Here is a 26227-nt window from a genome sequence, read left to right as displayed (position 1 = left end):
GTCCCCCCGGCTCCTGGCGGCGGCCTCGGCGGCCTCGGGCGCCGCGAGGTCGTGTTCCCGAACAGGTGAGTGCGCGGTCCCGGGCGGAGAACGAACGCCGTGGCTGCCGACGCGCGGCCGCCACCTGGAGACGGCGCGGAATGAATGGGAAGCCCCGGGCGCGGGGGTATTGGGGTCTGGCCGGGAAGCCGGCCCTCCTCTCCCTGAATAGCCGTCTCCGTGCCCTTTTTCCGCTTTCCCCTTGCCCTGCCTGTCCCGGGGCTTGCGTCCGGTAAGAACTGGCACGCAGTTCAGGGTCCCATTTGATCCTTGGGTGTGGTGCCTTTGGGATTTCTCGCTCTTGACTTTAACGCTAAATCTGCCCCTTCCAAGGCCGCAAATTAACTTGTGTCTGTTTTACTTCCTATTGCTCTAATTAAGGAAATTTTGTGCAGAAAAGTCATCGAAAGTGCTACTTTTTGGATCATGTAGCTTGCATGATTTAGATGTTACGAATTTCTTTAAAGTTATGCTGACTATATTATAACACACCTTGACTGGTTTTACATTTACATATTTGGATTTTTTCGGAGCCTTCCACTCTTAACTATTTAGGTCAATCTGTGTCTTGTACACCTGGGTTAAAATCTTGTAAACGTGATGCCTTCCGTTTGTCAAGAGCCAATTTTATACATCACATACCCTGGATTTTACCTTTTTTGCCACCTCCGTTTCTGCCTGAGGACACATAACCGAGGCCAAAAATTACATACAAATTAATGGGACTGTTTTAAATAAGAAGTGAAGGTTCTCTTTCAAATCTGGCAATTACTGCATCACACTAAAAAGTGTATTTTGGCTGTGCTCAAGGTAGGTTATTGCTGTTTAAGACATTTGTATAACCATCCTAGGTTATAAATACATTTTGCTCAGAAAGTTTTGGATTGATTTGAGAAGAACAAATTGAGCAGTAGAAAAAAATATGTTTAGTGGGACTTCCTTTTATTAATGAAAGTGATAATTAAAAGCAATTGAAGCCAAGACTTGAAACTCTTCAGGATTCCTGGGTGGCTCTGAAGGTTAAGCCTTCGACCTCCACTCAGGTCATAATCTCATGATTTGTGGGTTCGAGCCCCACGACAGGCTGTGTGCTGACAGCTCAGAGCCTGGAGCCCGCTTGGGATTCTGTCTCCCTCTCTCTGCCCCTCCCCCACTCGCACTGTCTCCCTCAAAAATCAACATTAAAAAAAAGACTTTTAAAGTCTTCTCAGATTATCAGTGGTTGTTCAGGCTGAGACATACCTTTAAAATTAGGATGCTAAACTGGTTAGACTCTAAACTCCATATTATTCTTTAGAAAGGGTGAACTTGACAGTCCTATTCAGATTTTTTTACACATTGATTGCATGAAATTCACAGTTTCTTTTTTTCCCCCCAGCTCTGTAGGAAATCATCACGTGTGTAATAGCGGTTAGGATGGGTGCCATCTAATAACTCTTAGTGTTTTTTCTTGATGGAAATTCTTTCTTCTTTTTTTTAATTTTTTAATGTTTGTTTATTTTTGAGAGAGAGACAGAGACAGTGTGAGCAAGGGAGGGGCAGAGACCTGGAGACACAATCCCAAGCAGGCTCCAGGCTCTGAGCTGTCCAGATGTGGGGCTCGAACCCACGAACCGTGAGATCATGACCTGAGCCGAAGTCAGAGGCTTAGCTGACCGAGCCACCCCGGTGCCCCATTACTGGAAATTTTCAAGAGGAATGTGGTTTGGTTTGAGGAGGAAGAAGTAAAAGAAAAGCAGTCCGGGCCCTCTCCAGTACCAGCTCAGATCTGAGCGTCCCTCAGGCAGAGTCAGTCAGTAGTTACATCTTGGGAGTACACATCGCTTGTGTGGTGCAGAGAGCGGTGGTGTCGCTTAGGGAAAAGGTCAGGTTTGAGTCAGGAGCATTAGGCTTTTGACGCAGAAGGGTGTTTAGTGACCTTTTTAAAAAGTCTCTGAAACCCCCTAGTTTTACAAATAAAGAAACTGAAAGACTTTATGCTGCTTATGCTATCATAGACAGTTACTACAAAATCTAGGCCATTTTCCTTTTCCATGCAGTTTTAGCTTCAGCTGCTTGTTAGGAGAAATGTTCATTCACTCATCGCTGGATCACTCATTCAGGAAATCTTTGCAGAATGCCTCACACACTCTGTAGGTGCTTTATTATAGGAGGTAAAAGAATGGGAGCCTTAGTCTGCCTTTCTAGAGTTTACTGCCTAGTAGGAGAGAAGAGCTTAGAAAAAGAAATAACTGTTGAATGAAATGAAACACCCTTTATTCTCTTGTAGTTAGAGGTGTGCTTATGGCACGAGGCTGCCAGAGATTGGGAAGTCCCTTTCAGCAAAGGTGATCTTGTTAGCCTTCAGGAAGTAATTGGTATTTGAGCAGGACCTTGAAGCATGGTTAGGACTGAGAGAAATTAAAACATTTTATTTGGGGGGCACCTGGGTGGCTCAGTCGGTTAAGCGTCCGACTTCAGCTCAGGTCATGATCTTGTAGTTCATGGGTTCGGGCCTAGCTCAGAGCCTGGAGCCTGTCTTCAGATTCTGTGTCTCCCTCTCTCTCTCTCTGACCCTCCCCTGCTCACGCTGTCTCTCAAAAATAAAAACATTTAAAAAAAAAATTTTTTTAAGCCCAAACATTTTATTTGGGAAAAGGCAGGAGCAAAAAGGGAAAAGCATGAAGCATGCAGGGTGAGAAAAGACACACCTGTAAAATGTTTTCCGAACAGCTCCAGAAGCAGCGTTAGGTGCTTTTAACAACGCAGACTAATGGATCCTACTAGAGACCTATTAATAGAATTGGTGGTGGTGGACACATTACTTAACAAACTAACAATGAGAATAACACTACGGATGATTCCTCGATGCCCCAAAGTTTAGACATCTGGCAAGAGAAGGCTTCAGGTAGCTGAAAGCTACTCTTTCCTTCGGAGAGTCTCTTGTAGAAGGTTGGGGGGTAGGTAATGAGTCTCAACCCTTAACTCCATTTGATAATTTGCTTACTAACTCATGTCCCTTTGCAATCCATCAGAGGTCACTAGAAAGATGAGTACAGTCATCAAATCCGAGGTTATTAGAATTTAAAGGGGAACTTGGAGACAACCTCAGTGTTTTGCTGTCTTTGCTCACACAAGGACAGCACCCCCATAAAGAAGCAGCAGTTGCCACAGTTGCTGTCCTGGATGAAATCAGTTGGGAGTCATCTGTGGGTTTATAAGTGCTGCCTTCCAGATCCCTCCTCCTCAGATAATTAAGAGTTGGCTGAACTACTGTTCACCATCACTGGAACATGTTGCTTTTTTCTTGGGACAATTTTAAAAGCAAATACCAGCTCATTTCAGGAGGCAGCTTTATTTAGTATGTCCCTTAACTCTGTGAGTAAGCTGTTGATGAGAGGGAAGAAATGGGAAATCTTGTAATTATCAAGTTCCTACAGAATACATTGCTTTCCTTGTGGGAGAACTGAGGTATCGTTTCCCTGCAGCATCAGTGCTAATCGTTTAAATAGTGAACTGTTGGGGGTGTTTGAGCTAATAACCATAGCTCTAGAATCACATTCCACACATTTATGTACGAATCTTTGCAAGTCATTTAATCTTGCTTACTGTCTCAACACTGGACTTGACCTAGAAAAAAGAAGAAAGATAAATTGATATCATTCAATCCACAAGTTTTATTGAATACAGTATAATTAAAAGGCCAAATATTGTATCCCATAACTAATTGCGGCAGGAATTGAGAAGAAAGAGAAATCAGTGTGGCTGGATTTGTTGGGAAGAAAAGTGCTTTGGCATAGGTGAAAGGAAGGTCCATCCCTGGAAGGGAGCGGTGGGTGACAGCCAGGGAGAAAAGACCACATGGGAAGGGGGCAGGTATGGGAGCAGGGATGAATGAATGCCATCGGAAAAGGTGCTTCTAAAATCTGGGACAATTGTTAAGGTACAGATTTCTTGTCTTTCACCTATGTGTTTGAATCATTTCCTCCTGGGAGAAGCCTGGTTAGTCCAGAGTGTGTGTGTGTGTGTGTGTGTGTGTTACTCATTTTGAGAGAGAGATTGTGTGTGTGTGTGTGTGTGTGTGTGTGTGTGTGTGTGTGTTTTACTCATTTTGAGAGAGAGAGAATCCCAAGCAGGCCTCACACTGTCAGCACAGAGCCTGATGCAGGGCACAAACCCATAAACTCCCAGATCATGACCTGAGCCAAAATCAGGAGTTGGATGCTAGAAGGCTTCCCCTACTGAGCCACCCAGACACCCCAAATTGTGTATTTAACAGGTGCCCCAGAGAGATTCTTTCTGGAAAACTTAGGGAGTATTTTATAAGCTGCACTCCTCGTTTCCAAAGGTATTTAATTTGGAAAGTTTGAGAAACCTGGGAGAGGATCCTGGAGGAGTGTTAAGATCTTTGAACTTGGGCTCCAAGGCAATTTCGGAGGCCTTCTAAGTAAGAACATTTACCTGAACAAAAGCAGGTTTAAAGAAAGGGAAGGAATTGGTGCATTTAAGAAAATTGAGTGAGGAAGAATTTGAGCCTGACATTGTAACGGAAGTGTAGCAGTGTGGATAGATGCGGTACCATGTAGATTATGAGGATGTTTACTAATGGAGAAGTGAGGCAGTTATCTTCTGATGCCTTAGAAGGAGGAGGAGGAAGGGAAGAAGTGTCTGTATTTGCTTAAATTCTTTTTATTTTTTATTTTTTAGTGTTTATTTATTTTTGAGACAGAGAGAGACAGAGCGTGATCAGGGGAGGGGCAGAGTGAGGAGACACAGAATCTAAAGCAGGCTCCAGGCTTTGAGCTGTGCCCAATGCGGGGTCGAACCCATGAACTGTAAGATCATGACCTGAGCCAAAGTTGGCCACTTAACCAATTGAGCCACCTGAGTGCCCCTGTATTTGCTTAAATTCTAATCAGGATTGATATACTTGAAAATGGTCATCATTTTTGAATAAATACTGAGAAATTCAATGATAATGTGCATGGGTATTTGGCTCTGTATTAAACTTACTTGTACTTTCATGAAAAGCAGCTAAAATATTTTGAATTTATTATCCTAGAATAGGTGAAAACCAGCCTTCCCACAGGATGGAGTGAGACCCCAGGTGGATGATTTTAGCTGTCCTCTTGTCTCTAGCTGGTGTCACAGCAACACCATGAGTTCAGTGTCGGGGATGTGGGCAGGAGTGCTCAGGGCAAAGAGGGATGAAGAAAATTATTGCTGTCATTTGAATGTCTCCCCGGAATACTTTTTTCTCCTCCCAGTATCAAAAAATGCCAGGGGGGAGGGCAGGAGGGGGCGTAGGGAGCACCTAGGTGGCTCAGTCAGTTAAGGCTCAGGTCATATTTCAAGGTTCATGGGATGGAACCCCGCATCTGTCTCCTTGCTGACAATGCAAAGCCTGCTTGGGTCAATCAATCTCTCTCTCTCTCTGCCCTTCCCCCATTTGTGCTTTCTCTCAAAATAAATAAAAATTTTTAAAATGCCTAGGCCCAGTCAGATCTTCTGAATTTTAACTCGTGGGGCCTGAGCATCCTGTGATCCTGATGTGTATCCCAGGCGGACAGCCTCTTACCACACAGGTAGATGGACAGCTAGTGAGGAGATTTGTTTTACTAAATGCATAGCAGCTTGCCAGAAGTTTCTTACCAGTGCACTCATTCTCATGCCTCCAAAAGTTAGATTCTGCTATTAGATTCTGAGAGATTGTGCAGAGAAGAGGAATTTAAAACCAGTTTTATTCCAGCTTCAGAATCAGGGTAGTGTGAGAAGGCCGGGAAAGCAAGAGCTACCGTGCAGACAGAAGTACGGTCAAGAATTACTGCAGCAGGACGTGCGGAGCGCCCGGCACACCTGCGCGGCCTGTTCCCACGGCCTTCCCGCCCCGCGCTCTTCGAGCTGCCGGTCCTCGAGCTGGTCATTGCCAGTCCGCGGGCACACCCCTAACTCTCAGCACCCCATGCAGTACAGGGTACAAAGTAAAGTACTTTGCAGATTCTAAAGACACCTTGAATATAATAGTTTTGGATTTCCTTTTTATCTTTTTCTGTCATGTTTGTTAACCGTCATCCAGGGACTACTGAAAGAAGTTTATCTTTCAGATCTTTATAGGTCTGATAGGTGTCCTGAGATGTATTCTGGAATTCATTTCTCTTTCAGGTACTTTGTTCTGAATTTTATTTAGAAAAAAGGTCACGATGAATTTTTAAATTAAGTGTTTTTTAAATTACTGGAGTAACACATGCCCATTAATAAAAATCTTTTGTCTCAAAACTTTAAATGTCTTTATGAGTATTATTTCTAGAGGCTTACAGGATTTTTCTTAGGCTTTGAGTTCCAAAAATCTATCAGAAAAAATGTCTCAGCATTGGGCAAGCCCATTTAATCTTTATTTTTTGGATTATTTTATCAACTCTGTCATCCCTTGTTCTCATGTTCTTAAACTCCCATTAGACAGATTGTTGGCCATGTGGATCTATCCTGTGTCTCTTCTGTCATTTTGTAATGTCTTTATCTCATGCATTTTGTGAGTTTTCCTGAATATTTCTATTTTTCAGTCATTTAAGATTTCCAGGGGAATGTAGGTGGCTCAGTCAGGTAAGCGTCTGGCCCTTGATATTGGCGCAGGTCGGGATATCACGCCTTGTGAGGTCGAGTCCCCCATTGGGCGTTGGGCTTTGTGCTGACAGCATGGAGCCTGCTTGGAATTCTCTCTCTTCTTCTCTCTCTGCCCCTCTCCTGCTCGCTCACTCTCTCAAAATAAATAAATAAACTTAAAAATAGAATTTCTACACATTTTCTAGTTCTCTGTGGCTTTTTTTCATAGAAGCTTATTATGTGTTCATAATACTCTCCTGTAGCTTTAAATACACATAGATAGGTGAAGCCTGTTTCTCCCACAGGCCTCTGCTAAGGGGAAGAGCAGTTTACATGGTTCCGTACACGGGAAGGTTCTGCGGTGGACAGACAGGAAGGCTTCCCGAGAGCAGGTTGGAGACCTTTGTCAAAGCTAGGAAGGCTTCTGTGTTCGCTAGTTTGTTTAACTCCTCACCCTACTTTTAAAAATATTCTTGAGGTCAGAGTGAGACCTTCATCTGATCTGCCTCTTTTTTTTTTTTCTTTTTTTCAAGTTTTTATTTTTAGTGATCGCTACACTGAGCGTAGGGCTCAAACTCAACGATCCTGAGATCAAGAGTCTCATGCTCTTCTGACTGAGCCAGCCAGCCAGGAGCCCCTGGTCCACTTTTCTTTTGGATCTGTCGTCCTTGGGAGCCTTTCCAAGGCACATCTCCCACTTTTCTTTGAAGCGTCCTCTGGTTCTATCCCACAGGCCGAAGCCACCCTTGCAAGCTTCTGTCTGTCTGAGAGACCCGAAGTTAGGGGACTGGGCACAGCTGTTTCAAACACCATTCTTGGAATGAATTACCCTAACAATCGCCCCTCTGCTTCTCCTGCCCTTCATCTCTGTTGACTCCACTTGGGAGTTTCTTCACAGCTCCTTGGGAGGGACCGTATTTAATGCACCTTTGGTAACTTGCACTACATTTCCCTCCCCCTGGTTTCTCTGCCAATGCAGACCTGCCTGTTTCTGTCGTCCTGGAATTGTTCCAAATTCCTGGCCCACTGATGGCATCCTTCCTGGTCTTCCCATACTATGGTTTCATTCTTTTTAAACTTTCAATACACTTAGTTTATTCTTGAAAGCTCCTATGAAGGAGAGAGTAAATGTATGTTCTGCTTCACGCCCAGTGACCTATTGAGTGTATGTAACATATCAATTCCTATTTTTTTAAATTATTTGTTTCAATTCCTACTTTAAAAAAGAGTAAGGCCATGGAAATTTATATGTGAAAATTGTTTCCCCCATCTTAAGTGACTGAAAATCTTTCATTGGTTTTTGTGAAATATATACAAACTGGCTATACAATTTCATTTCAGTATACTCTAGAACAGGGGTCTGCAAACCTTTTCTGTAAAGAGCCGGGTAGGAAATACTTTAGGCTTTGTGGGCCATACATCTGTGTCACAGCTCCTCCACTCTGCCGCTGCGGTGCAGAAGTAGCCATGGACAGGATATGAGCTTAAGTTGTGGACACTGAAATTTAAATTCACACAGCTTTCCCATGTTATGAACCATTATGATTTTTTTTAAACATCAAAAAAATGAAAGCTCACAGGCAGCACAAAACCAGGGTGCCAGCTCGATTCGCCTCATGGACTGTAGTTTGTGGACTCCCGGTCACAAGGGAAAATGTCTGTGCTATCAGCAGATTTTTCCCGTCAGCTTTCACGTTTCTATTCATAACTATAAAAATGCACCGTTTGGGGGGCATGATGTAGTAACACAGACTTCATGTCCTAGTGCAGAGCAGCTCCTCCACATTCTGTTAGTTCCTACCTTGTCACCTTTCACTTTGAGCTAGCAAAAGCCCAGTTTGTGGAAATGGCTTGTGGACGTGGTCAAGCAGCCTCACAGTTGAGCACCAGTTAAAATGGCTAACCTAAGCTCTTGTCGTGGAGAGATTTCTTCTTCCTTAGTGACATTTTCTAGATGAGCCTGGCGTGACTGAAGGTATGGCTGAGCCTGGAAAACATGGTGGCGTTCTTGCATAGCCTGCTGCCTGGTGAGGAAGGTCGTTTGGGTTGTCACACTGTCTAGGTGCTGGTATTTTTAGACACGTTAGGTTGAGAGCCCTGACCTTCACTTGGTGTCTCTAGAACTGCCGTGCAGGCTGTGGCACTGCCTTGTACACTGTGTGCCGTGCCCGGGCAGTGACGCTGGCAGACGGGGTGGAATTCGACCTCTGTCTGGTCCTGTGTGTGCTGGCGGGACACCATCACAGGCGTCCTGACTGTACGTGCTGCCGGAGATGCTGAAGAGCAGGAGTCCAAGGTGCGAGAACTTTCTCTAGAGGCAGACCTCTCAGTAATTGTGCAATCTTGAAAACCTGTGTGCTTATCTCCTAACCTGTGTCTTTCTGTGAAATGGTGAAATGTTGGAAAGAGTATGAAAACACATGGAACTGGCATATGCCAGACTTTCAAATATGAGCAGCCTTCTCTTTAAACCCAGAAAGTGCGCTTCACTACATATGATAGAAGAGCTAACATTTAACTAACCAGTTGGGATGTTTATCTAGTTTAACTCAATCCTCACAGTAACCCAGCCAAGTACATGAGAGTAATCCCCAGATGAAGAAACTGAGGCACAAAATGGTGAATAACTTATTCAGGGTCCTATTAATAAAAGGAGGAGCTGGGATTTGAAGCGAAGCAGCGTAACTTGGGTCCCTGTGTTTAAGATGTTTTTTGCCTCTTCTAAACGGTAGCCCCACCTTTCTGAGAAAAGTTGAAGCTTTTGCCACAGGGGTTTCACAGACAAACATACTCGATTGCTTAGTGCTCCAGGCTTGCCTGTCACGTTAAGTCATTAGTACTCAACAAGAGAAATTTGAAGATCGGACATTGGCTAAAATACTTGGCCTTCACCAGAAAGTCGTATCTTCCTACATTGGCATTTAGAATCCAGCCCCTAGGATCCAGGAATTAATGTACTACACATCCACACTCCTAACACAAAATTGAAGGCAGTTAGTGTGCGTTTACCAGGTCGACCTGCCTACCACCCCAAAGAGAGGGTCCCAACTATAGTCTCACAAAATTCTAGTCACCAAATTTCAGTCACTCAGGGCAAGTCACTTAAACTTGTGAACCTTAGTGTCCTCATCTATGAAAGAGCCAAGGAGTTTTTGAGAGGGTAACAGGGATCAGAATTCAAAGTACTCAGTATACCATAAAACACTCTACAAGTGTAAGCCAGTTCTTCCGTCAGTGTCTGACAGGATACCTCGGGACCTTGCTGTCTCTTGGCATCTTTTCTTAATGTGTGTATTTGATTAGTTACCCTAAGAAGCCTAATGAAAATTGGCTACTGAACAAGGCAAGTAAGCTGTCTGAGGTGTTTCAACACATGGCCAGCAGATGGCAGCACAGGATTGCTGTTTTCATGATGGCTTCCTGTGACGTCTGTCGTTTACAGTTTTTGTCTACTGTGCTCTTTGAGGTTTCCTTGGGCCTGGGGTTGGTCAGCTCCAGCAGCTTCCCAGGTGTGTATGCAGATTATCCTGATTTTTGTTTAGTTTTTGGTCAAGCCACAGTTTCAGGAGACTAAACTTGTGAGAGAAATTATTCACAGACAGAATAGTTTGGGCAAACTCCAGAATATGCAACTGCTGGGTGACTAGAGAAACATGTGGAGAGATGTCTTTCTGTTGTGATTTCTAAGTGCTGTTAGGCCGGCTTGGGATGGTAGGCCTAGTCAGTTTGGGTCTCAAGTGTTAGGATTCTCATCCAGCATTCTGAATATGGTGTGAAGGTGTTTCACTTAAGTCTTGATCATTTATTTCCCTCTGATGGTTGGCACTCAGGAACTTATACTGTAGTGTGCCTGTTGCTTTAGTAGTATGTATAATTGGTGATATGAAGAGTAAAGTTTGATTCTATATTTTAGCGATTAGCCCACTTGTGCTTTATTTCCTAGGAAAGGGATGACTGAATGGGGGATGTTTACATACTACTACTGTATTTCAGAAACCTAAATGTGAATTCTCTCTTTAAAGGCTATTATGAGGGAGGGAAGAGTTATTTGTTTCTGTAAAGTAAAATAGCAGTGAGGTAGTCATGCAAGGGGTGAAGATATCCAGTTCTAAATGTATATGGAAATATGCTTTTAGAAAAAGGAAGAAGCAGGAATGGTATCCTTACTAGGCATAAGAACTCTATTTTGACCTGCCTGTTGCCTATGTAAGTTACATAATGTGTATCACTCGGAGGATGACGGCTGATACTTTTTCAACAAAATGCATGGGGGGAAGACAAATACAATATGGGGTCAAATAAAAAAAATCCCCATTTCCAGAGGCACTTGGGTGGCTCATTCAGTTAAGCATCTGACTCTTGATTTCAGCTCAGGTCATGATCTCATACCACACATGGTTCGTGAACCCTGCCCTTCCCGGGGCTCAGTGCTGCCAGCACAGAGCCTGCTTGAGATTCTCTCTCTTCCTCTCTCTCTCTGCCCCTCCCCAGCTTACACTCACTCTCTCTCAAAATAAGTAAACATTAAAAAAAAAAAGTGACTTCCTTGTACTGAGAAGAACTTTAAAAAAAAAATACCCATCTCTAAACACATATAAAACTATCCTACAAGCCAGTCTGAGTGCCAGATAAAGTTTAGTCAAGATTTCATACTTTTCAATATCTTAATTTCCAGGAGGATGAATTATTTATACTCTCTCACCTGAGGAAATTGGCTTTGGATGGTGAGCATCCTGGGCCTTTGGAGATCTTTTTAAAGTGCCATATAGCAATCCCTATTATGGCACAAAACTTAAACGAGGATAGCTTAAAATCTTGAAATTGGGCATGTATTCATGTGTGGGAAGAATTTTTTTTAATTCTCTGAAAGAAAAAATGAATGTTATTTTTAAAAAACAGGTGAGAAACAATGAGAATTGATATGAAGTCTTTTCCTCATTGTAAAAAGGGCATGATAAGAGTCCCTACTTCCCCTCCGAGGATTGTTAGAGAATTAACTGAAAACGCAGTTAAAGCAAGAATTTGTATATGGTGCAGGTTAAGTATTCAGTAATCCTTAGCTATCACTGGCATCATTTTTAGTGGGGGGAGAAAGAAAGGTGCGCCGTAATCTTTAGCTTTCTTATGTTCTCACATTTTTGTAGCCTTACGACACTGTAGTCCTTATGTGAGTCTAAGCCTTGGTTAGCACTGTGTTTTAAGTGCAAAAATAGTAGTTGAAATGTTGTTTTGGGTTTTTTTACCCGTGGTGCATAATAAAAAGGTTTTATTAAAGCATGGGCCCAGGGGCAGAAAGAGCTGTGGAGTCTTTATGTGTTTGCTTTTCATTATTAATTCCCTAGCTTGGGATTTTGCACTTGTTTTGACATGTCTGTATGTTACCAGAAAGTTTTGGACAATACAGCCTTAAGAAATAACTAAGTAAGCTTATATGTTCTTGGGACTAGGAACAGAAAAGAAAAACCGAACGCACAGGGGAAAATGAGTTAGGACGCCTTTCTTTTTTGTCTCATGACTTTATGAGAAGAATATTTTTAAAGTATAGAAAATCTAGGTTGGATATTAGAAATATAAAGACAGAGTAGGGGAAGATTCTCCATGATTTGGGTAGAGTTGTAGTCTCTGGAGGAGCATGGAGACAGCTTGATAGCCGTCACCTCCCAGCTCTTGTGACCATATATGCAGCCAGTTTAAAACATTCAGTTACATGCTCTGTGTTTGTATGAGTTGTATACATATCTGCTTTCAATCTATTGTATCATATTAAAAAATATTTTCAATGTTTGATTTTGAGAAAGGGCACAAGTGGGGGAGGAACAGAGAGAGAGGGAGACGGGATCTGAAGCAGGCTCTGCCCTGGCAGCAGAGAGTCCCGGTCCTGACCTGGGAGTGAGATCCTCCCCTGAGCTGAAGGTAACTACCTGAACACCCTGATGTTCTATTTTATAAGAAATGTTTTAGGCTCATATCTTTATTTTTATCTTTACAGTAATCCTGGGCATATAAAGATATAAAATACGTGTTTTTAGAATGGATAAAAGCAGGTTGATGGCAGAGATAACTAAATTGTTAGCTAATGGCATACAGCAAGTGGAAAATCAGAGACCTCCGCATATCCATAATTATTTCTGTATCTATATAGCTTCTGTGTATAGTAAATGAAACATGAATTCATCCTGATGTCTCTGACTCTAGCTCAGTGCCACATGATTCATTCTAGCCTTTTTTCCTTGTGTATCTTAACTTTACTCTCTGTCAGTGAGAAATAAGCTTCCCGTCATTCACTACCCATTTACATGTTCAACCCCAATACATATGAAGCAGTTTTGAGACTGTTAACACCTACTACACCCATGAGAAACTTTAGTGGCTAGAATATAGTTCCTTTAGTCTTGAGCCATGTAGTTTCCCATTAAACTCTGTTTTCCAGAATTAATCCGCTCATAGCTCCCTTTTTACTGAGCCCCTTCTGTGAGATTGCCATACGTTTGTTTGTAATGCAGTTAGAGTCATTTGTCAAAGTCTGCATTCCCTCTTGAGATCATTCCACCTCCTGGTTGATATTTTAAATTTGTGCATATTAAAGTTTATTCTTTTTGACAGGCAGTTGTTTGGATTTTGCCAAACGCTTAAGATCGTGTCTATACTACTCTAGGACTGGACAGATCGGTTCCGTCACGCCCAGTATTCCCCTAGTCAGCCACCCTTCCCCCAGCCCCCGGCCACTACTGATCTATGGTATTGCCTTTTCCAAAATGTCATATGGGCACAGACACATAACATGTAAGCTTTAGGGTCCGGCTTCTTTCACTTACAGAACGCACTGGAGAGCTGTCCATGTTGCAAGGATGACTTGCAGATCGACAGCTTGATCCTTTTCACGGCCGGATACTGTGCTCTGCGCGGTTGTTTATCCATTCCTGTGCTGAAGGGCATCTTAGTTGCTTCCAGTTGGGAATGATTCTTAATAAAACTGCTTCTTAACATTTGTGTACATATTTTTTGCAGGAACATGGGTTTTCAGTTCACTTAGATAGAATACCCAGGGGCATGAATTCTGGGCCATATGTAAGTCTGTGCTTTATAAAAACCTGCCAGACTGTCTTCTAGGGGAGCTGTACAGGGGAAGCCATGAATGGCGGTTTGTGAACAATTGAATATTTGATAGATTCACCCAGGAAGCCAACAGGGCCTCTGGATGATGATTGGATGTCCTTGCTGCCTTAGTTGAACTATTCGCGTGGAGCTTGAGGGGCAGGGGCGACAGCCCTGGTGCAGGAATGGCACAGGTCACACTGTACTTCCCCCACGGTCAGTACCTGTCATGAACAGAAGCTTCTGTTTGCTGTTTGCCTTTGGTCTATATCCAGAGCATTTACATAGTTGGTTTTGACAGTTCTCTTCGGGTTTATAGTGCTTTGGGGGAGAGGATATGTGGCTTCCTCGTGCCCTTCCCATCCACAGTCTCCTGCTTCAGCGGTTTTCCCTTTTGTTCCCCCCCACCACCACCCCCGCTAGCAAACTAAATATGTAATAGCCTCCAAAAATCCTCTGTGTCCATCTCTGGCCACTACATTTCTCTCCCTTTCAGGGAAAAATTTCCTCAAAATACATCTCTGCTCTCTTCCTGTTCCCTTTTTTCCCCACAGTTCCAAAAATTGGAAATGGCTATTGTTAAAGTCACTGGAGTTTTCCATGTTGCTAAATCCAGATGGTCTCAGTCTTTATTCTGCCTGAACTGTCAGTAGCATTTGACACAAGAGGGAAGGAAGGTCATGCTTCCCTTATTCTCTACTTCTCTGGCCTGTCATCCTCAGATTTTCACCACATCTTCCCCATTTGGCCGCAGAACTCAATCCTTTGACCTGTTTTCTCTCTAAACTCACTTTAGTCTCAAGTGTCCACTAACTTGTCCTAATAAACCTTTAGTTCCAGTGTGTCCCTCTCTCCTGAACCTCAGTCGTATCTAATTGCTAAACTCCGATTTTCTGCAAACCCCACCAAATCTTCCTAGCCTGTGTCGTTTCTCTGGCTGCGCTGCTGAGACCACTCTTTCTTACTCTCAAACCACATCCAGGTTACCAAAACCTACTGGTTCCGATTTTAGATTTATTCAGAATCCACCCACTTTAACTGCTAGTCCAAGCTGCCACTGTCTTTCGCCTGGATGATTGTAATTGTCCACTAATGGCTTTTCTATGTCTGTCCTTCTTTGCCTACAGCGTAGTGTATTTTTAATACATCAGCCAGTGAGGGTTTTTTTTTATTATAAATCAGATTCTTATTCCTGCTTAACATTCTCGAGTGGATTCCCATCTCAGATAAAGGCTCAAGTCCTTAGAATGGCCTGCAGGGCCCTCTGTAACCTGCTCCCCTGTCGTAACTGCTTCCCTTAGCTCATCTTTATTCATTCTGTATATCATTTCAGTGCCTTGCCAGGCATGTTCCTTTCTCAGGTCTTTTGCATTTGCTGTTCCCTCTGCCTAGAATGTTTGTTTTTCCATTAGATCTCTAGAAGACTTGGGGCGCCCTGGGTGGTTCAGTCAGTTGAGCATCCGACTTTGGCTCAGATCATGATCTCATAGTTGGTGGGTTCGAGCCCCGTGCTGACAGCTCAGTGCCTGGAGCCTGCTTAAGATTCTGCGCCTCCGTCTCTCTCTGACCCTCCCCTGCTCCCGCTGTCTCTGTCTCTCAAAAATAAATAAAATCATTAAAAAAAATTTTTAAGATCTCCATAAGGCTTAATGGATTTACTACCTTATAATCTTCACCTCTCTGCTCAAATTCCATCTTTAGTGAGCATCCCACACAGATTAGGAACTCCCCACTTGCTAGCATTCTCTATCTCCTCTGCTTCCTTTAGTTTGTTTCTCTGTAGCAGTTTTCACCATATGACTGTGGTCTTGTATTTGCGCACTACAGCAGAAGCTCCATTAAGACAGAGATTTTAGTCCATTCGCTGGTCTGTCTGCACCGGGCTAGAGCACTAATCTGGCATCAGGCATGTGTGTGTGAGAGAGTGAGGTGGGACATCGTGGGAGCTACCTGCGATGGGCCAAGTAAGTGGTTTAGTCAGGAATGAGAGCTCCATATTTTAAGTCTTTTTTTTTTTTTTTTTAGTCTTTTTCTGGTTATTGTTATTCTGATTAATTAACCCTTATTATACCCTAGCCCATTCCACATAGTAAGTATTCAGTTTTTCTCTCATTAGTTCATGTGTATTAATCTTTCCCCAAACACTTGTTAACTTCTTGAGAAAAGATCCAACACACATCTTATTGGTATGAAGTGCCCTTCCCAAAACTCAGTAGGGAAATAAGAATGTAAAATTAATGTACTATGGACAGATTATCCCTGAGGACGATTAGATTAGATTAGAAAAGTAGAGTTTTGGGGTGCCTGGGTGTCTCAGTCGGTTGAGTGCCTGATTTTGGCTCAGGTCATGATCTTGCAGTTTGTGAGTTTGAGCCCCTTGTGGGGCTCGAGGCTGTCAACACAGAGTCTGCTTCAGATCCTCTGTCCCCTCTCTCTCTGCCCCTGCCCCGCTTATGCTCTCTCACTCTAAAATAAACATTGGGAAAAAAAAAAGTTAGAGTTTCATCCAAGGCCACTCCCAAGAGAGTAAAAGGTTAAATTGCAGAGTGCCCAGTGAAAACACAGCCTGACACCCTCCTGCAGGAGTGGGTAGACCAGCAGAGACGTCTTTCAGCAGCATCTGTTCTCTCTGCTGATTCAGGGTCACGATACAACATGTTGATTGGTTAGTCAGCTTCCCAAGTGCTTTACTTTTGGAAGGCAGGTACCGGGTCACTTTGTTAATTATAGAATTTGGTATTCACGTTCGCATCAGTCCACCTTAGGGATCATGTTTCAGTTTTCTTTAAGATATAAGGGGCAGAGACAAGACTATAATAATATTCCCTAACAATTTCCCTCTACCTCCAGTATCTTCAGATTTTAGCCTAGTGACATCTTTCGCAGGTAAATAAATCCACAGTGAAACGAGCAAAAAGTCTGTGCTAGTAAAACTTTTTTAAAGGCTTATTTTCAGTGCATTCCATGTCCAGGTACTGCTGACTATCGAACAACACGGGGTAAGGGGTCCCACCTCCCTGCACAGTTCAAAATTTGCATGTAACTTTTTACTCCCCAAAACTTTACTAATAGCCTACTGTTGACAGGAAGTCTTCCTGATAACGTGAACAGTCAATTAGCACATATTTTGTATGTTAAATGTATTATACGCTGTATTCCTACAGGAAAGCAAGCTAGAGAAAACATGTTATTAAGAAAATATAAGGAAGAGAAAATACACTTAGAGTAAAAATTCCACATATAATTGAGTCCCATGTTCCACCTGTGTTGTTCGAGGTCACCTGTACTTGTTAACACATCAAGTTGTCCATTTTGGGTCTCAAATATGAGAGGAATAAAAGTCATTCTGATTGGTACATACATGCAAGTTTTCTCAAGAGAAATAACATGTGTCTCTGGTGCAAATAATAGAGATGCTATTTTGAGGTTGCCACCAGTTCTAACCTAGATTCATTTTCCAAATAATCTTGAGGAAATGTGGCTCCTTTGACAGAGGCCCCCATTTGAAAGCTAGCTAAGCAGCTCTAGAGAGCTGTGCACACATAAACAGTGATGGAACCAGCAGCAGAATTGGTGTGGTGACATCTGTCCCGTTCAGGCCTTAGTACCTGGCTCTGCGACAGTGTGTCCTCCTTCATGTTTGCTGTAAAGTTTTGTCTTTTGAGAGCAGATTTAAGTTTTGAAAGCCACCAAAAGACTTTGAGAGGCCGAGTCACAAATAAGATAGGTGATCAGATTTAATAATTTGCAATTCGTCCAAAATGTGTTGGCTTTAACAAGAGTGTCTTCCTTGAGTGTTGTGGCTAAAAGCCTATAAATGCATTTTCAATACCAAACCAAAACAAGGACAACAGAGACTGATGGAATTAGACTATCCATTTGCTTCGTTTCACATCTACACTAAGCAGTCTCACAATAATAACAATACAAACACTACCACTACTAATTATGATCGCTGAAAACAATTTACAGGTTTTTAAAATTTATTTTATTTTGTTGTTAATCTCTACACCCAGCATGGGGCTTGAACTCATGACACCGAGATCAAGAGTTGCATACTCTTCCGACTGAGCCAGCCAAGCAGCCCCAGTTGAAAATTTTTTAATTGAATATATCTTTTTAAATATTTATTCTTGAGAGAGAGAGAGAGAGAGAGAGAGGAAGACAGAATCTCAAGCAGGCTCCACAGGAGCCCGATGCGGGGGCTCGAACTCATGAACCACAAGATCATGATCTGAGCTGAAATCAGAGTCAGGCCTTTAACCAACTGAGCCACCCAGCCACTCCCTGGGAAAAAACAAAAACAAAAAAACCCATATATACATATATATATGTATACACACACACACACACACACACACACACACATATGTATATATGTATATATGGGGTTTTTTTTCCTCATTCTGGTCCCTCTTCCCTGCCCCTTTTTCAGTTGTATTAAATCTTCATAAGTTTGTTGTGAGATCACATAGCCATTATATATTGTACTCTCTCAACCTCATTTAGGCTTAATTTTCTAAGTAGCTATATATTTAATGGTTACCACCCATCTTATATCAAAGTCTTGTTTCTTGGTGTGAAGTTAGTGCTCTAGTTCCAGAGGTGGCAAAATTTTCCTGAAGAGGGCTGGGTAGTGTAAACATTTAGGCTTTGAGAGCCAAAAGTGATCTTATTACGTATTGTGTATGTGTCTGTGTAACAACCTTTAAAACTGTTCTTAGGGGGCGCCTGGGTGGCTCAGTCAGTTGAGCACCTGACTTCGGCTCAGGTCCATGATCTCATGGTTTGTGGGTTTGAGCCCCGTATCAGGCTCTGTGCTGACAGCTCAGAGCCTGGAACCTGCTGTGGATTCTGTGTCTCCCCCTCTCTCTGCCCCTCCCATGATCATGCTCTGTCTCTGTCTGTCTCTCGATGATAAATAAACATTTAAAAAAAAATTTTTTTAAAGAAACACCTTAGCTCAAGGACTGTGCAAAAGTACCTCTGACTACAGTTTGTCAGCCCTGCTCATTTTCTCAGGAAGGGCTCATGGAGTCTGTCAATATTCCCGTGTTGCTAGATACAGATTCCTTGTTTACATGTAGATGAGCCATGTTTATAAAGTTTGAGTTATATTTCAAGTATGTAACTTCATTTTCTTCTGGCATAAAACGTTGCAGTTAAAGTCTGATGATACTCTTAATTTACTCCTTATGAATTACTTGATATTTTTTGCCTAGATGTCCAAGGGATTTTTTTTCTTTTTCTTTACAGTCCAGTTGGTGTTGGTCATTCTGGGTTGATATTCTCAGGTATGTGATGTGTCTTTCAATATGTAGTTTCAAGTATTATTTTTTAAGGTTTTTTTCTTAATTTTGTTTTAGAATAACAAAGATAAGGCGGACCTTTATGTATGTGATATTTAAATATATCCAAAATGTCTTTTTTTTAACCTCATATAGTTTTTTTTTTCTTTTAAAACTTAATTGAGGTATAATTAGCAAAATAGTATATATTTAAAGTATATGCCACATGATGTTTTGGTTTACAAATACACTGTGAAATGGTTACCTCAACCAGGTGACCATCTGTCACCTCACAGCTACCTCGTGTGTGTGTGCTGAGATCACTGAAGATCTCCTCTCTTAGAAGATTTCAAGTATACAGTACAGCAGCATTAACTATAGTTAATTACCTCTCCAGAACTTAGTTCAACCCTCCATGATTGAAATTTTGTATTCTCTAAAGTTTTCTTGATTTATAGTTTTTAGTATTTGTTTCATTTCTTTGCATTGGTTTTCCTGCTACAAGAATTCTTTTACCCATATGTTGGATCTTCTTTGCTTAAAATAAGCACATAATATTTGTCCCTATCTCTCAAATGCTCTTTTATTATTATTTTTTTAAATTACTGATTGTTGCCTCATTTCTGAGTTTCTTAATTCTGATTTAGGCTATGTTATCATTTTCTCAATGATGTTTGGCTCATTTGCAGTAAGATACGGTTTTGATTTGCTTTCTGGGTCTTTCTGGTTTGCTTTCATTGTCTGAAGTGGATGTTATTCTCTTTATGTGAAGGTTTTTCTAACTTTAAAAAGAAGTGTGGTTTAAGATGTTTTTTCTGGCTTCATAGAACTCCTCAAACTTTAGACTCCTGTTGGACACTATTACTCTCTTCAGGTTCATTTTTGCATACTTGTTTTCTTATCACAGTAACCACCCCAAAACTCAGCTTGACAAAGATACATTAGGAGGATGTGGAGCAGTCCTGTTGAAACTAAGCTCCCTCAGGCTAGTAATTTGCTTAGAGCCTGACACATGTCAAGTATTGCTGTACATTTTAAAGTTAAAATACCCCGTGGTGCCCTTGGGAGTTTGCTGTGGTGCCTGTGACATTCTGGTCTACAGTTTGGGTGGTGCTACTGTTCTGGAGACTACACTTGAAAAACCAGCAAGACCTTTAACTTCTTTTTTCTTGAAAACTAGAAGTACAGAAGAAAGATTTCCAAAGTTGTATTACCAGCCAAGAAGAAAATTCCTTCCCTTGGACCCATCCACTCAGATAGGCAAGCAGATTGACAAAAATATTTTAACATATTCAAATCAGACACTTTGGAAACAGGTGTGTGCATGTGTTTGCGCATGTACGTGTGTGAAAGAACAGGCTTGCTTAAATGAAATGTATGATGTGTTTCTTTGCCTCAATTTAGTTTTCTTTCTGGGGGAAACAAACTATGTTGAGTTGATGAGTAGGAACAACAGAGAGCATGCTTGCATGCTTATTGACCTTGATGTTTAAGGACATTTGGTGGTAAATATTTGCATTTGCTTTTGTGACCTGCCACAGTGGATGTGACTGACTGCTGGTTTCAGATGCAATCAGCCTCCCAGATCATGTATTTTATAAGAAAACTGTCTTTTTTTTTTTGTTTTTAAGTTTATTTATATTTGAGAGAGAGAGAGAACACAAGCAGGGAGGTTCAGAGAGAGAGAGGCACAGAAGCTAAAGCAGGACTCCAGACTCCGAGCTGTCAGCACAGGGCCGAATGCGCGGCTGGAGCCCACGAACTGTTCACGACCCATGAGATATGACCTGAGCCAAAGTCAGATGCTCAACCTGCTGAGCCACCCAGGCGGCCCAGAACACTGTGTGTCTTTGAAGAGAAGGCGAGGATATGGATGTGGTAGGAACTCCAGATCCCTCCTCACCGACCTTCATCATACACAGGATCTTGGAGGTTGTTCCAAGTAAAACTTGACCCTAATTTATGCTGTACTGGAGAGGAAAAAAGAGCCATCCATCACCTGCTTATAAGTATAATTTCCCTCATGCTGATTAGTGGGAGATTGTGCTCTCCTCTCCTTAGTGAAGTATAATCTATCAGGATAAAAAGTGGAGCGCTAGAAAATGCTTCCTGCTCCCTCCACCCCATTCCTCCTCACAGGATCCCGGAAGTTGTGGGCAACCTTCTCTTTCCTCTCCCTCCAACCCCTTTTCTGGATTCATAAAAAATTTTGCAATTGATATTATAGACTGTAGTGCTCAGTCATGTTCAGAGCCCTGATGTATAGTGGACCTCTGGAGAAACAATGTGGATTTAGCCCAGCTGTTATTTTCCAGAACAGAGGAGCTACACATGTGCGGTGGCCAGAGCAACAGCTTCCTAGAACCCAGTCTCTTCTCCAGGACTAACATGGGCTTTCTAACATCTGGCTTTTTCCAAACCAACCTTCACATTTTTAATAAAATATTTAGAAAAAGGAATGTGGTGGGGCGCCTGGGTGGCTCAGTCAGGTGAGCATCCAACTTCATGTCAGGTCATGATCCCACAGTTCGTGGGTTTGAGCCCCGCGTCAGGCTCTGTGCTGACAGCTCAGAGCCTGGAGCCTGCTTCGGATTCTGTGTCTCCCTCTCTCTCTGCCCCTCCCCTGCTCGTTCTCTCTCTCTCTCTCAAAATGAAAAAAAGACATTAAAAAAAGAAAGAAGAAAGGAATGTGGATTTTGTTGAGCCATGTTTCCATTAAGACTGGGTTTATAAATTATAAAGACAAATCCTAAATTAGAAGAGGCCATAAAGATCAGGATATTTCTCCCTTTTAAGAATTATCTTAGTTCAGCAGAAACCGACTTTCACATCAGTGTTTCAGTCACCTGTCCTAGTAGAAAGCTAGAACCTGGAAACTCCGTTAATCCACCTCTGTGGAGATGACTTTCTCCATGAACATGGCAGCATTGCCCTCTGTCAGGTTCTTGGCTTCCAGGGACCGTGACTGTTTTACGTCGTTGCCGAGCAGCGTGTGTAACTGTGCTCCCTTCCCCGCAGTGTGCTCCATGGGCCACAGCACGAGCAGGCTCTACAGTGCTCTCGCCAAGACCCTGAACAGCAGCACCGCCTCCCAGCACCCAGAGTATTTGGTGTCACCTGATCCAGAACATCTGGAGCCCATCGATCCTAAAGAACTCCTTGAGGAATGCCGGGCCGTCCTGCACACTCGACCTCCCCGGTTCCAGAGGGATTTTGTGGATCTGAGGACGGATCGCCCCAGCAGCCACCCGCCTATCAGGGTCATGCAGTGGAACATCCTCGCCCAGGGTATGCCCGCTGCCTCCGTGCCCGAGCGGCCGCGTCTGCTGTGGCTGCCTTTCTGTGCCTGCACATCCTGAGAGCACCGACGGGTTATGTGGAGGGAAGAGGTGTGGGCAGATAGGGGTGTAGGAGGCTGGGGTGACTAGAAGGGGAGAGTAAGAAAGGGAGCCTTCTTTCTGGTTTTCACTAACAAATCCAGCAACTCAAGATTTATGTCCTGCCTTCCATGTTTGTAAGCTCTCCAAATACAGTGTCTGCTCCCTAGCACACCCACAGTTAAAGGACCCTGCCTCTTATCATCCTCCGACTTCACACTGCCTCCACCTTTCAGTTCACAGCACTAAGATCGCATTTGCAAGGCAGAAACTAAGTCTGCTGAATGGGTAACATATAAGACTTTTCTGCAAGGAATGGGGACTCTGTGGTGGTGGCGAGTCTGGGTATTTTTTTTTTTTAAGAAAAATTTTTGTAATGTTTAGTTTTGAGAGAGCACATGCAAACAGAGGAAGGACAGAGAGAGGGGGACAGAGTATCTGATGCAGGGCTTGAACCCACAAACCATAAGATCATGACTTGAGCCAAAGTCAGACGCTTAACCGACTGAGCCACCCAGGCGCCCCGAGTCTGGGTTTCTTGCGGCCAGATTCCCACCCATATGTATCTGTGTAACCTGAGGCCAAAGAGATAATACTTTAGTTTATTAAAATTACGTTGTTATGGCAGAAAGGCTGCCTTTCCTAGGTATCAGTCAACTCTCTGTAGAATTTAATTGGGTTTCATGTTGGCAGTTGAAATTTTAAGAAACAGAAACAAAGGCAGCTTTTGTAAGAAGGGCAGATACCCTGACTTTCCAATATTTGATATGATCCCCTGCCCAGGTGTTCATCCATAAGTAGGAAAAACCTACTCTTTAAAATTGATTCTATTCATTCCAAGTCGTGTCTGCATCGGTTCTTATGGCTCATTATAGTTAGTGTTAAAATCAGCGTATAGATGGGACACCTGGCTGGCTCCGTCAGTAGAGCATGCGACTCCTTCCTGACCTTGGGGTTGTGAGTTTTCACCCCATGTTGGGTGTAAAGATTACTTAAAAATAAAATCTTTAAAAGAAATTAGTGTACAGAGTTAAATATTTACTTCATCTGACATAGTTCAGATCCCAGGGATTGTAAAGAACGCTGGTTAAAGCTGAACCTTCTCTTATATCCTAGGAAAAGGTCACATGAAACAGTTCTAATAGGAAAGGAAATAAATTGCCTGCCGCATCTGGGTAGTACGAGGCTATTTCGTTGGGTAGGTTAATGCAGATTGGACAGAGAAGAATCACCCAAAGCACCTGAAGGAGAGGCAGCGTTCCGAGGGTCTTGAGGAAGTGTTGTAAGGAGACTGGCGGGTGCTTAGAAGTCATGGTTCCGTACTAGCTGACGGCTGCCTGGCTTTTTTATTTCAGCTCTTGGAGAAGGAAAAGACAACTTTGTACAGTGCCCTGTGGAAGCACTCAAGTGGGAAGAAAGGAAATGTCTCATCCTAGAAGAAATCCTCGCCTACCAGCCTGACATATTGTGCCTCCAAGAGGTGGACCACTATTTCGACACCTTCCAGCCACTCCTCAGCAGACTGGGCTATCAAGGCACGTTTTTCCCCAAGCCCTGGTCACCTTGTCTAGATGTAGAACACAACAATGGACCAGACGGCTGTGCCTTGTTTTTTCTCCAGAACCGATTCAAGCTAGTCAATAGTGCCAATATCAGGCTGACGGCCATGACGCTGAAGACCAATCAGGTGGCCATCGCACAGACTCTAGAGTGCAAGGAGTCCAGTCGACAGTTCTGTATCGCCGTCACCCACTTGAAAGCACGCACCGGCTGGGAACGATTTCGCTCAGCTCAAGGCTGTGACCTTCTCCAGAACCTCCAGAACATCACTCAAGGAGCCAAGATTCCCCTCATTGTTTGTGGGGACTTCAACGCAGAGCCGACAGAGGAGGTCTACAAACACTTTGCTTCCTCCAGCCTCAACCTGAGCAGTGCCTACAAGCTGCTGAGTGCCGATGGGCAGTCGGAGCCTCCGTACACGACCTGGAAGATCCGGACCTCGGGGGAGTGCCGGCATACGCTGGACTATATCTGGTACTCTAAGCATGCTCTGAGTGTGAGGTCCGCCCTCGATCTGCTCACTGAAGAACAGATTGGACCCAACCGGCTACCATCTTTTAATTACCCTTCAGACCACCTGTCTCTAGTGTGTGACTTCAGCTTTAATGAGGAACCCGATGGACTTTTATAAATGCTTGTCTGTATTTTTCATCACAAGAGTCTTAACCAGGGACGTTTCAGGAAAACTGAAAATAGGATAACAGATTGCCTGAGGGAGGATTCCCAATTTCCTTTCCATCCTTTTCCATGTTTCCAGCATGCCCTTGGGAACCCAGGAATCCTATTAGTCCACAAACCTTTTCCATTAAAACCTACAGCAAAAAAGGTGTTTGCACTCCAGTTTTGGCTGCTATTGTTTTCTTTCCCTTAGCGTTACATTTTGATCATTTAAAGGCATTCAAATTAGGCTTGTTTTGTAGCTTTTTCAGTTTAAGGATGCTATGTAAAAATAGACTTGCTTGACTCCTCCATAATTAATAATAAGTATACAGGAGCAGTTTCTCTAGATAGCATTTCAAGTTATTTATTTGTGGGTTTTTAAAATGTCAAGATATGCATGGCAATATTTTTTTATATTTTCATGTAAAATTAGGTAAATGAGAGCGTTATGAACATTATAAACCCATTCAAAACATAAGATATAGAGTAATTTATAGTGGTTTTCTTAAATCTCTTAAGATATTTTTACTTCAGGTCTAACAATAGTAGTGTACAAAGGGACTATTTACCCCAAAGGCATCTTTTCTTGTTATTTAAGTGGAAATATCAGGTTTCCTTGATGCATTCTTACTAGTACCAGCAGAGTAATCCTTGCTCTGCCTCCACGTTCCCATGATTGTGTTTCCTAAAAGACACTCCGTGGCCAGTCTTCATTATTTAATCACTGTTACGCATTTATAGTTTTCCAGTGGAATGTAATGGTATGTACATCTGAAGTCACCCGGTGTCTGTCTGTACTGGACTGTGCTTCCCATAGTGGGTTATTTCGGAACTGTTTTGTGGCAGTGGCTAAGGAAGCAAGTGGACCTTCTTTTCAGAGATGGGAAACTAGAAAGCCTATTAATGAAGCTTTCATTGAAATGTCCTAAGATAGCCAGGTGACTAGTTCAAAACGTCAAGGAAGAAGAGGATAAAAAGTTAGATAACCTGGAATTCTCTTCCATAGGAAATAAAAGTGGTGAAGATAACAGGCAAAGCCCCCTCCAAACAAAATCCCAACAAATAACCTATTGGTAATAAACTGATAAATATTTTAACCCATGAGTTGTAAATATTTAAGAATAATAAATGGTCTTTTAAAGCTAGTGCTTTTAATATCTTGTCTTTTTAGTCCAAAAAGAGTCTGGGAGTAGATTTGATCTATGAATACTGTTAACGTGGTGACCAACAGTATCCATTTTCACACAGACCTTCGTTTTCAAAGCAGACAAAGGTGGATCTGTCACTGCACATGAAAGGCATCTGTGCAGTGCTTATGTAGTATCCTAGACATCAAGGTTGGAGTCCCCAAAATGGTTCACCCAAATGTTCTACATTGGAGCTACTTTGGAAGCAAATGAAGTTTTCAGTACATTGCAGACGTAAAATCTTAGGGCTGCCTGGAAGGAAGGGCAAGCAGGAAGAACATCTAGACCAACTGTCACGTGGTTCAAACCTGAGCATGTTGACGGTAGTCCTGTGCTGTGGAGAAACAGTACTGAGGAGAATACTTACTAGTACCAGCATTAAATATTGTTTGCCTACCCCAAGGTACTCCAGCCTGAAGAGAAACTATCACCAGCTTTAAGC

General features: G+C 42.7%; 1 protein-coding gene across 4 annotated transcripts in view; it reads left to right on the top strand.

Moving 5' to 3' along the window:
• The window catches only part of NOCT (nocturnin), a 26119-nt gene extending 376 nt beyond the window's left edge, over positions 1–25743 (top strand). The window contains exons 1-5 of one of the 4 annotated variants that reach the window (XM_029940896.1): positions 28–65; positions 18970–19007; positions 20182–20261; positions 22020–22289; positions 23734–25743. In XM_029940896.1, coding sequence (XP_029796756.1) covers positions 22028–22289; positions 23734–24569 — 1098 coding nt within the window. In that variant the 5' untranslated portion in view covers positions 28–65; positions 18970–19007; positions 20182–20261; positions 22020–22027 and the 3' untranslated portion in view covers positions 24570–25743. Of the gene's footprint in view, positions 66–15653; positions 15678–18969; positions 19008–20181; positions 20262–22019; positions 22290–23733 lie in introns of those variants that run through there. The other 3 variants (XM_029940895.1, XM_029940897.1, XM_029940898.1) reach the window with 3 other exon arrangements.
• Positions 25744–26227: the final 484 nt, after the last annotated feature.

Source organism: Suricata suricatta, chromosome 1 (genome assembly GCF_006229205.1).
Source record: "Suricata suricatta isolate VVHF042 chromosome 1, meerkat_22Aug2017_6uvM2_HiC, whole genome shotgun sequence".
NCBI classification, from domain to species: Eukaryota; Metazoa; Chordata; class Mammalia; order Carnivora; family Herpestidae; genus Suricata; species Suricata suricatta.
The sequence above is the reverse complement of the archived record's forward strand: the minus strand, read 5'-3'. Positions and strand labels throughout refer to the sequence as shown.